Source organism: Micropterus dolomieu, linkage group LG01, assembly GCF_021292245.1.
Source record: "Micropterus dolomieu isolate WLL.071019.BEF.003 ecotype Adirondacks linkage group LG01, ASM2129224v1, whole genome shotgun sequence".
Taxonomy (NCBI): Eukaryota; Metazoa; Chordata; class Actinopteri; order Centrarchiformes; family Centrarchidae; genus Micropterus; species Micropterus dolomieu.
The window spans coordinates 5,474,119-5,486,005 of record NC_060150.1 but is presented as its reverse complement, the minus strand read 5'-3'; the positions used below and the strand labels follow the sequence as shown (position 1 = coordinate 5,486,005).

The following is an 11,887-nucleotide window of genomic DNA, read 5'->3' as shown; positions in this document are numbered from 1 at the left end:
GGGGGGGGGGGGGGGGGGGGGGGGAGGACGGGTGCGGGGGAGTCGGTCCATCCACCTGGCATGAACACCTGTGAGAGACAAGCCAAGACGTCGTTGTTGCTGATCCGGATCCGGATCCGCCCAGCCAGGCGTCACAGCACCGACAAGATGGCCGAGAGTACGGGACGAAAGTGAGGGAGGAAACAAAAACACTGGCGAGCTATCCCTGCCGCGGACGCCGGACCTGTTAGAGCTGCCGAAGGGGAAAGATAACAGCTGGGTCGTCGGTTCGTTCAGGGCTCGGTTCCGTGGGTGACATTTGCGTTATGCAGGAAAACAGTGCTCTGAGCCAGCTCGCTGCTCGTTGGTCAGGGTGTCTGCGTTGGCTAGCAAGCTAGCGGGCTAACCATGCTAGCTAGCTGACAACACCGTTAGCGAGAGAAGACGCTTTGAGAAAGTGACAGACAACCTAATTTAAAAAGAAAAAAAACAGCTGTTGCTATTTCTTTGTTTCATTTTTTTTTTTATCAATTGTTGCAGCAGCACAACTTCCCCGAATGAGAAGTCGGACTGAACGCACTAGTTAACGCCTAACCAGCTGGTTAGCAAACTAACATTGCGGATTTCTTGCTTGCAGCTTCAGACTTAGCACTAGCACTCGTCTGTTAGCTTGCTCAGCTGTTTTTTTGGATGACTTGGGGTTGTTCCGACACAGGAAAGACTCACCAGTCTGTGTGGAAAGACATTTTTCTCTGTGGAAAGACGCTTTTCTCTCTACATATAAGCGCCTGAGACGGTCCACAGTAGGCCTGTGTGAGCAGGTGTCCTGGAGGATTGCTAACATTAACGGTCTCACAGCTGGGACTGTAAACACGAGTCAAGCCGAGTAGGACTCGGCGTTGTCAGACAAATCCAGTCAGCATCACCATGGCCCATTCTCCTGTTCAGGGCAACCTGCCGGGGATGCAGGTAAGACGAATGTCTTTTGAGTTTGTTAGTAAGTAAGTTGAGGTCACTGCCAGAACAAAATGTACACTCTTTGACTCCCTGCTGTGGGTCTGTACGCTGCACACCTAACCAGCTCCGTGATGTTGGGCATTTAAAGACACCTCGTAAAATCTCATTATCTTTTCGGTTTGAACTCGGAAATATTTCAGAGATCATGATGCATCCTAATGGTGTTAATCAATTCTGCAATGGGCATAATGAAGAGGAGGAAATGCACGTAATTGATGTCACTAATATCTCCATTACAGGAACTATCGTTTGTATGGGACGCCTGACAGCATAGCAGAAATTTAAATCACATTGCTGCTTTGTCGTCGCCGTTAATTATTTTCATGTTGACAGCTAGTCTGCCCCTGAATGCCACATCTTTGCAGCAGAAAGATACGCATTAAAGGCAAAATTCCAATATTTCAGCCCTGAGTTGAACGCAATAGAGCTCTCTGGGTCTCCTGTACAAAGAAACTATTATGCACAGGAGCCCTGTTCTTGCCTCTGCTGCTATCTTTAGGATTTTGCCTATAGGGGATAATTGTGTTGGGTAGATAACTAGAGGAGATAACGGTTCCTAATGTAAACTGCCTCCTGCACCAGATTAAATTCCCTGTGCAGGCTTGTTTGCAGATTTCTCTGATTTGGAAGTAAATGCATGCAGATTTAAAGTCTGAGGAGAGGATGCATTAAAGGCAGAAAAACTGCTAGGAGTTTAACACCTATGAAGGCTCCTAAATAACTCGTGCTATGATGTAAATATTTTTTACGCTGCCTGTCAGGTGATGATTGTTCCCAGCCAGCGTTCCTATGTTAAAGGCAAGTGCACTCAAAAGCTTTGTCAGTTGAATTTTCTGAATAATTTCAAAGACTGATTTCAAATAGGTTTGTATCTGCCAGTGTATGTTGTAAATCTGGCAGCAAAAGTTAGTAAATGCCTGCAATTTGACTTGAAGCTCTTGTTCCAGTTTCAAACCATGTTCCCAAACAAAGTATATTATTGTTTTAATAAAAAAATGACTCATCACTTTATCGCTTCTTCATCTGTTCCGCACCACTCTTTCCTTTAGTGGAATTGCACTATTAAGTTTCTTGAAGAAATTTCTGTCACCAAATACATACATATACATAAGGATCTCTTCTTGGGTAAGGCAGTTGTTTCATTTTTAGCTATTTCAGATCGGACATATTGACCCTTTCTCTACTCAAAAGAGGTCATGAAAGGAAGTTGTTTTTGTTAGCGCCTGCTCATGTGTTTCCCACATAACGGCCTCTGGAGAGTTAAGTCATTTCAGTTCACTTCCTGCGGCGTTCAAGTTGGTTTTTCAACACTCAGATACACACGCTGTGTGCTACCCTAGAAAAGTTGGAAATGTGGCTTGTCATTGGATTGACTTAACACATTTTAAGTTTTTTCCCTGACTAATAAACACCTAAGGTCCACCTAAGCGGTTTTTTTTTTTAATGTCTAATCACCATAACACAGTTTGAAATCCTGCTAAAGTGCTCTCTCCTGTCTTTATGGCTGCAAGAGAAGTTATAATTATGTCTCAGCGTGCCAATGGTCCTATTTTTTTTGTTATTGCTTCTCTGTACAAACTGGCTCATTTGCAACTACAGCACAGAATCTGTAATTATACAGTCATTTTTGTCCCTGTCAGGTCATATAATAAATGACTGACTGCATGAGAATCTGTATGAGGTTCCATGCAGATATCGCCAATTCCAATTCAATGCATTTAATTTAAAATCCTTGTAATATCAGACCCGAATATCTTAAGGTAACTCTAACCAAGTTTAGCTAAATTAGAATTAAACCATCTACACCTGGGCTAGTATATATAGATGCTCAGTGTAAAATGTTGATCTTAAATGCATCAAACTAAGTTTTCTTTTTTTTTATTAGAATAACTGCCTTTCGGAAACCTTCCTGGGTTTTCAGACTTGGTCTCAGCTCCCAGATTATTTCAGACAGCTCCAGGTCTCTACAGTCAGTTACGAGTGACCACCAGAGTCAGCGCATGATGCACACTTTCTGTATTTTAAAATATATAATAATAACTTTATTTATATAGCACTTATCAAACAAAAGTACAAAGTGCTTTACAAAAGATAAACACAAGGCGAAAAAAGGGCACTTATCACCACCATAAGGATTAAATCCATGAGGACAATACAAAATACAAATAAAAAATGGAAATCACAAGTAAGTAAAACATCCGTCCGCCCCAGTGCACTGCACACACACCCTACTGTATACAACAACAAAAAGGATTCAGCATGAATATAATCAAATGATCATATGTTGGTGTGATTCTTCTGATCTATATAAATCAGAACAAGTTCAATGATTTTTATATTAACTAGTTTAGTGTAAGAGGGAAGGAGACGTTATCACAAACCATAGACATGGCAAATTAAACTGGTTCTAAATATGTAAACTTTCTGATAAAACCTTTAAGAAAGGTTTCATTTTTAGGCCGACCGCTGCTTTCTCTGTTATAGAAAATGGAAAAAATGTAAACATGTATTTGATTCAAACTGTACAAATTATATAGGACTTCTACAGCACTTGGTTAGCACTGAAATGGCTATCCCAAATAGCATATATTCATATTGTTAACATAGCAGTAGGGGAAATGTCATATTCTGTGTGAAGCTGTGAAGATTGAGGGGAAGCAGCCCGGACGCGGTCATCTTTTTTGGAGGCCTTCTGTTGGCTCAGTCAGTGCTTGAAGGGAGGGTAATGTGGTCAGACATAATTGTAGTCCTTATTTTTAACACTTGAGAGTCACTGCAGTCAACACTGAAGAATCATGCCAGGATTATGTTAAAAGTTACTTTTAGCATCTTTATGGAAACCTAGAAAAAGTCTTTAAAAATGTTTTTACTAAGAGTTCTCATTATTCAAAGTTTAGGACAGTGTTTTTACAAATGGTCCATAATAGAGCTGCAAAAATTAGTCAATTCATTGGTTATTAGATCGGCAGAAAGTATAGGGAACAATATTCATCTATGATACTGTTTTGTTTTGTTTTTTTCAAGTAAAAATGCCAAATATTGCTGCTTCAGCCAAATATGACAATTTATTGCTTTTATCCACATATTATTGCAGACTTAACATCTTTTGGGATTGGACAATTGGTCAGACATACAAGACATTTGAAGATGTACAGTCCAACTATTTTCTGACCTTTCATAGACTAATCAAAAAAATTATTGGCAGACAATAAAGGTGCAGCAGGGTATTAAAATATAGCATATTTTGTGTTATTTAAATTCTTTTAATCTACATGTTATCCAAATGTTAACACTCTTTCCCTTTTATTCTCTCTTTCTTTCTGTGTACACAAACACAAGGTGTTGAAATGAATGAATTAATATATCCTGTAAGAATGGCACCCTGCTGGTGTTTCCTATTTGCTCCCCAACGTTGAGTTCTTTTCAAACGTTCCTTTTTTCTTTTGTTTCTTTGTTTGTTTTTTTTTGGTTGTCGTTGTTTTTTAAATCCGCCTTCCCTTTCCTCCCCTGCTTTGTTCCACCTCCCATCACCGCCAGAATGCCAAAGCTGATCCGGAGGAGCTGTTCACCAAGCTGGAGCGAATTGGCAAGGGTTCGTTTGGCGAGGTGTTCAAAGGCATCGACAATCGGACCCAGAAAGTAGTCGCCATCAAGATCATAGACCTGGAGGAAGCGGAGGATGAGATCGAAGACATTCAGCAGGAGATCACGGTGCTGAGCCAGTGTGACAGCCCCTTTGTGACCAAGTACTACGGCTCATACCTGAAGGTGATGTTTGTTGCACGCGCTTATGTCACCAGACGAGGTTATAGTTCTATAACATCTTAGTGTGCATCTGTTTTCCCACACACGTCAAACCTCCAAGTAAGTAAATGGGATGAGACATAAAAGGATTTTTCTCCCTCTACCCACTTTTCCCTGAATAATCCTAAATTAAAAAGGGATTAGCCTCAGATGACTTCAGGCTCTTGACACCTCGCATTAAGCCAGTAACCACCTTAATAAACCAGCTGTGAATATTTCTCCATAAATGCACCACACCAGTACTTAATGACCCCTTTTGTTCATCAGAGGCAGCTCACTCTCTTCTCCCTCTTTTCCAGGACACAAAGTTATGGATCATTATGGAGTATTTAGGTGGAGGCTCGGCGTTAGATTTGGTAAGTGATTCCTGCTTCAGGTTTTTGTCTTCCTGATCTCCCAAACAGACAATAAAATATCAGGGTTTCCCAGGAACTTGGTTAGCGGAGGTTGTGAGCACTCCCTACCACCCCCCGGCAATACTATGAAAAAAGATACTGAGATATTTGTAACAATATTATCTGAATTGAAAATAATTGAGGGAGACGTTATAGGCCTTTCCTTTTCCCTGGATTTGATGTGATTTGCTTAGTTTTGGCCATATCAGCTCCACCACGCTCCCAGAAGTAACCATGATGACGCTTTGGACACATTGTTTTGGTGCTTTCAGAGGCCTGCAGTTGATGTTTCCAGAACCGTCTTACCGTCTGCATATATAGCTGTCTATGTAAATGGCAAAATAAGATTTATAGGATATGGTGGCAATATTCTTTATTTTTGTTATAGTCAAGAAATCCCTGAAGGGACCAAAACCAACCATGCATAAGGATGGGTAAAACGCAAAGCCCATACATTCCTACCCAGGACGTAATGCGTCACAAATATGTAATGTCATTTAAAAAACAAATGGCTTAGTAATTAATTAAAACAGCTGGTCATAGTAGTTTTTAGCAAACCTTACTCAAACAGGAGGAAAGTGCATTTTTGGGCGACTATTTTTAGCTGCAGATTAATCCCCATTTGGTGCTCTAACTATCTCTGGCAGCAGGACGGTGTATGTGGGACTGAGCCAAAATAAAATACTGTGTGTGTTCATGGTAATGAGGGAACATGTCACCCAGTGTGGCTCATTGGTGTGTTTTTAATAATATATCAGGTTTTGGATACACAGTACTTGTTCATTTGGATTGTATATAGTATATCACCAGACTTTAATGAAATTTTAGAACTGCTCAGATTGATCTGAATCAAAGTTGTGTTTTTGGCTTTGGATAAGTTAGTCATTCTATTGCTATACTGTCAACCCCTGTAGAATTAATAATCCTCCTCCCTGACGCTGGTTTTTGTTTGTTTTTTTTTCTAAAGATGGAGCCCGGAGCTCTGGATGAGACCCAGATTGCCACGATCCTGAGAGAGATCCTCAAGGGCCTGGAGTATCTGCACTCTGAGAAGAAGATCCACAGGGATATCAAAGGTAGCTGACCCACTGAGAGTGCTGCTATTAGAGGACGCAGGTTTCAGCTGACTAAATGGCATCAGGGAGCATACACAAATATCATGTAGCACATTAACGGGAATTGACGTCCACTTAAGGTTTCATTCATTATGTAGTTCGTATTTCATCGGGGGAATTGAGATGAACCCTGCGGCGGCTCGCTAAAAGGCTCCTGACAGTTGTTCTGTCTTTATTAAATAAATTGGTGATGCAGATAAATGACGCTGACTGAAGTGTCTGAAGATGTGGCTGATGTGTCTCTGTGAGCTGGATCACGTCAACTTTCCATCTGTCCTTCCCCTCCACAGCCGCCAACGTGCTGCTGTCCGAGCAAGGAGAGGTGAAGCTGGCAGATTTCGGCGTGGCGGGACAGCTCACCGACACTCAGATCAAGCGCAACACCTTTGTTGGCACGCCCTTCTGGATGGCCCCCGAGGTCATCAAACAGTCGGCCTATGACTCTAAGGTAAGGTCAAAGACGCTGTGTTATATTTATGGTGTACACTCCAGCTTTACCGTGTTGTAGAGTTTCCTCTCCTCCTCCTACAGAACAAGTAGACAAGTGTACGAGCTACTGACCCTTCACTTGCAGGTTGCTGTGGTCCCTCGAGATTCTCCCTCGTAGTGATTTTTGATGGAACCCCTTCATCCGTAACATTCTCATTACCTGTTTTAGTTGCTCGAAATTATTCAATATCTTTCAGGTATTCAGGAGCTTCAGCTGGCTAATGAGGGGTGTTTTTTCTCAAGGTGTCTCTTGAGCTCACTTGGCATCATTGCCACAGTATTTCCATGCAGATGAGGTATTGTCAAGCATCTTGGTGTCAACATCTCTGATGATCTCACCTGTTCCCTAAACTCCTTCACACTAGTCAAAAAGGCGCAACAGATCACCGGCACCCAGTTACCCACCATCGAGAATATTTATCACAAGCGCTACCTTGGCAGGACGAGAAACATCGTCAAGGATGCCTCCCACCCTAACCGGCTTTTACCCTCCTCCCATGCAGCAGCTGTTTCAGGAGCCCACACTGTCTCACGCTAGCCGGCTCAGGAAGAGCTTCTCCCCTGTGTCCCTGCTGAACTAACCACCTTCAATCTAATAGCACATTTGCATTCACACTGCACCACTCACAGTACTTTAACGTACATGTTATTTGCACTATTCATATGTTTGCACACACTACACTGTTTAATGTTACTGTATAGAGGAACCTACTGTGTATACGTTGTCATACTCTAACTCTACTCTAAAATGCATAAATGCTGTTCATACTGTCCATAAGAAATATGAGAAGCTCTGATTGTTGGATAGCTGATATGGTTTTGTATAAATATTATGGATGAAGCTCTCACCATGTCTCCCTGTGCATTATAGGCTGATATCTGGTCTCTGGGCATCACAGCCATCGAGCTGGCGAAAGGTGAGCCACCCCACTCGGAGCTCCATCCCATGAAGGTTTTATTCCTCATCCCAAAGAACAACCCGCCCACACTGGAGGGCAACTACAGCAAACCGCTCAAGGAGTTTGTCGAGGCCTGTCTCAACAAAGAGCCCAGTTTTGTAAGTAGCTTTTCGTAATTTAGGGATTATTTTATTTGTCTGTACAGATCAACTCCATCGTGTGCTGATCTCACTGGGTTCTCTTCATTCCCACAGAGGCCAACTGCCAAAGAGCTGTTGAAGCATAAGCTGATCGTTCGCCATGCGAAAAAGACTTCCTACCTGACCGAGCTGGTGGACAAGTACAAGAGGTGGAAGGCAGAGCAGACTAGAATCACAGAGTCCAGTTCTGATGAGTCTGACTCGTAAGTGTGATTCTGTCCTCCACACTTTAAAGATATTTACTGTGAAAGTACATCTGTAATGTCTTTATTTTGTTGCTTCTCTTTTTGTTTTTACTGCAGCTCTTTTTACCCCTATTTGGCAGTACTAAAATTTGACACAAACGCACCCCGCTGAGGGAGAGAAACATCCTCTGTGCTGCTTTTCCTCCCACGTTTGTTATGATGAGCTTTAAGCACTTAACATGCATGACTTCATCACTCATCCTGATAAGTGTTCAAAGCCTCTTGTAATATCTGTCCAATCAGAGAGCAGGACGGCCAGGCGTCGGGCGGGAACGACTTTGGCAGCGATGACTGGATCTTCACCATTCGAGAGAAGGACCCCAAGAAGCTGCAGAACGGGGAGGGACAGTCGGGGGCAGCAGACCAGGTGAGACGCGAGTGCATCACCAATCAGATTATTCGTTAGGATCTGATTTCCTGTGTGAATTCTGACAATTAACAGTCGCCAAAAGCCTGTCCCACTGTGAGAAAACAAATTTTTAGATAACGTGCACTCTTTCACCAGAACTAACCCATGGTGTATAGTTATTTGGGGAATTGTGCACGCCGTGCTGATTTAAAAAGACCCCCCTAAGGTGAAGCTGCACTACTTTAATTTCCTTCCACCATCACCCTCCACCCCCGTTCTCACATCTCTCTCTTTCCTCAGACTAAAGACATTCCAAAGAGGCCTTATTCACAGAGCTTGGCCACAGTCATCTCTCCTGCATTAGCTGAGGTAAGGAGCTCCATAACCAACAGCCTCTCCTTCACACTCATGACCAGACCTACATGGAATATAGTGTTATTATGAGTTTTAACCTTGCACAATAATGTTTATATTTTACACTGATGTTTTTACCTTGCTTTTATGATCTTACCTGTCGCACTTGGAGGTTTGTCTTAAATGTAAAGTGCATTACAAATAAAATTATTATTATTATTATTATGCTACAATCCAAAGTGTAATGAGATCCACAATAGTGTTTTAATTAGGGATGTCCTGATTGAGTTCTTTGGCCCCGAACTTAATCTGAGTCCTTCAACGTTGGGTTATATGTTAAATATGTATCTGACACATTGAAATAACAGCTGTAGCTCCCAATTTCCCCCAGCAACTTGATCAAAATACTGAAGGTCCTGATTTAAAAATATTAACTTGATAGTGTTGACTCCTGAAATTGATGTGAAGCGATCCGCTGGAGAGATGGTGTGTCACTCTGTTTGACTTGTTGGAACTACACAAACATCCACACTGTGAGATTCTTGCCTCACAAATGATCTTTGACAAGCACAGACCGGCTGCAGACAAAGTTTCATTTTGTTTGTTTCTTATCATGTTAACGACTTAAGAAACGAGCTTATATGACCTGCGACATCAGCGCCAGCTAAAAAAAGGGAGCACTGTAGAGTCTAGCTGTTAGAAAGGAGAGCAGCGCAGCAACACTAGCAGGCTGAGGTGGACAAAAGCAGAGTACAGTAAAGAAAGCCTCTGCTTTATTTTAGCTGATACCAATCCATTAAAACAGATTTGCCGGTTGCTAGTTTTACATTTAGTCATTTGGCCCGAGACTGACCTTTAGGGCGCTTTCACTTCTGACCTTTTTGATTTAGGTCAAACGAACTGGTGCGTTGGCCTGGTATCACAGAATTATACCCAGATGGGTCTTATCAAATAGTTTTTCTCATCTCTCTCTCTCTCTCTCTCTTATAAATGACCCAAATCTCTGCCTCCTCACCTTTCTCCTCCCTCCCAGCTGAAGGCAAGACAGGAGCAGGTGAATGGGAACCCCATGGTCCTGGATGAGCTGAGGGAGGCCATCCTGCTGGCTGAGGAGGCCTTCCCCGGCATCTCCGATTCCCTAGTGGCTCACATGGTCCACAGGCTCCAGAGGTAACATCTGACTCATGTACTCCAGATTCTTTTTTATGCAGTAGATGATAATAATCTACCATTCTTGTTTTCTTTTTCTTGCAGTTTCTCCACAAGCAGGATGTCCTCGTCCTCCCCCTAGTAACAGGGAATCTGCCCCAGCCCTGAGCTCCCAGGCCCCCACCCCCCCACCCCCACCCCCGACAACACAGCCAGGTCGGAGGGTAAAAAGCCAGGGGTCAAGTTATTTAATATCAGTGACCATGTTTGACCTCTCCTGTGGAGGGGGGGGGGGGTGCTAACTTAGCCTATAAAAATTACTGAACTCCAAAGCAGAGGACAACAGAGAAACTCTTGAGAGCTTCTTTTGCCACTTATAAGAGGAGAAGTTCGGGGGGGAGCAGAACCCATGGCATCGGCTCGTGATGGGACTCAAAGTCAGAGCAACACCATGGAGTCTCTATATGGAATTTGCTCGACAGAGAGCTGAAAATCCCCCTGTCCCTCTCTTAATGCAGGCGTCATATCCCCAGAACCTCTGAAAGCATGCGTGATGAACCTGCAGGGATATTATCTTGTTGTGCAAGCTGCGTGTGCGCGTGCTTAAATGCACAACACTTGTGTGGGCGCCTGCGAGCGTGTTTGTGCGTGTGTCTGTGTGTGCACGTGTGCTGTCGCGTATGTAAGACTCCCTGTTAAGGCAAATTGCAGCATTCTTAATGAAACCTCAGGTAAAGTGCTTTAAGTGGACTTTGTCCTCCGAGGCAGAGGGAGGAGGAGCGGGGGGGGGGGGGGGGGGGGGGGGGGGGGGGGGGGGGGGGGGGGGGGGGGGTCGCCATGCTGTACATGATTTCAAGTTGTCATTGCGGGAAATGAATCACTGTGTACAAAATGGTCATGCGCATTTTGTAGATATTGATAATGTTTAAAAGTAGATATTTAAAAGTTACTCCAACAGAACAGAAAATGCCTTGCCTTTTTGAGATACATACATCTATGTTCAGGCATTTCATCTGAGGTATAGTTTGTTTTCTTTTATTTGTTGGTGCGTGAAATTCAGTTCAGTATTCATCAGTGTTTTGTTTTTTTCTCTCTAAGTGACTGAGTTCCAATCTCCATTTCAATCACCTGCTGAATCGTCAGACTAACTATGATACTAAGCTTACTTTGTTTAGAGGCAGACGCGTTTCCTTTGCTTTTGAAGTCGGGAGGGGACTCCAACCTGTACTTATATTTAGGCAATTTAAGTCAGTTGTGAAATTGTTTAGGACAAGAATGAAGATAGATCCGTGTCGGCAGTGGCTCTTAAACAAGAATAACAATATTTAATGGAGCCAAGGACGATAACAAGGGGGAACCACTATGGGCGGTTGATACTGATATCATGTGAAGTATTATTTTTCCTTGGCTTGTAATTTATCTTTAGCACTACTTAAAAACTAAAGTGGATGTGAGGAATAACTGGAAAGGACCATCATAGGCAATCGCATCATGACACTTGCTCATGGCCAAACTAAACCATAGATCAAGCCAAGCTGCAGAAATCAATGCCATCCTTATGTCCTCACTCCAGTCCATTTTTGTTCTCACTACCACACCATGCTAGAAGTGCCATGTCCTCCTTTATGCTTTCACCAGATTTTTGTAGTATGATTTGCACCTTTTTGTTTTTTAAATTTCCGATCAGTTTGGGGGTTTTTGCACTTTGAAAGTGTGTCAAGTATTTAAAGAAACCTGTAAGAGGAACAACAACAAAAAGAAACTAAATGAAAAAAAGTTGCTAATAGCCATGTTTTACTATATATGTTTACTTTAAGAGTTCCAGAATTTACTACTGTGCTAATGCAGCAATAATGTTGGGGAGATGCATCATGACGCACTTGTCAACACAG

General features: G+C 42.7%; 1 protein-coding gene across 3 annotated transcripts; it reads left to right on the top strand.

The window, feature by feature from the left end:
• Positions 1–57: 57 nt before the first annotated feature.
• On the top strand, positions 58–10,335 carry stk24b (serine/threonine kinase 24b (STE20 homolog, yeast)). Of its 3 annotated transcripts, none has more exons than XM_046053557.1 (11): positions 58–948; positions 4,534–4,764; positions 5,100–5,156; positions 6,163–6,271; positions 6,601–6,758; positions 7,671–7,856; positions 7,953–8,101; positions 8,387–8,510; positions 8,793–8,861; positions 9,880–10,016; positions 10,101–10,335. In XM_046053557.1, the coding sequence occupies exons 1-11, from the start codon at positions 907–909 to the stop codon at positions 10,135–10,137; spliced, it is 1,299 nt and encodes a 432-aa protein (XP_045909513.1). In that variant the 5' UTR covers positions 58–906; the 3' UTR covers positions 10,138–10,335. The 3 variants fall into 3 exon arrangements, 1 of the variants encoding a protein (XP_045909513.1); XR_006825633.1 differs by lacking the exon at positions 10,101–10,335 and adding an exon at positions 8,649–8,718 and having other exon boundaries at positions 59–948; positions 9,880–9,940; XR_006825631.1 differs by lacking the exons at positions 9,880–10,016; positions 10,101–10,335 and adding an exon at positions 8,649–8,718 and having other exon boundaries at positions 59–948; positions 8,793–8,969.
• The last annotated feature ends 1,552 nt before the right edge of the window (positions 10,336–11,887 follow it).

Bases quoted from the DNA above. Each gene is read 5' to 3' on its own strand.
- stk24b (XM_046053557.1), top strand. From the start codon at position 907: ATGGCCCATTCTCCTGTTCAGGGCAACCTGCCGGGGATGCAG. The intron at 5,157-6,162 runs GTAAGTGATTCC...TTTTTTCTAAAG, and splicing joins GAGGCTCGGCGTTAGATTTG to ATGGAGCCCGGAGCTCTGGA. The intron at 6,759-7,670 runs GTAAGGTCAAAG...TGTGCATTATAG, and splicing joins AGTCGGCCTATGACTCTAAG to GCTGATATCTGGTCTCTGGG.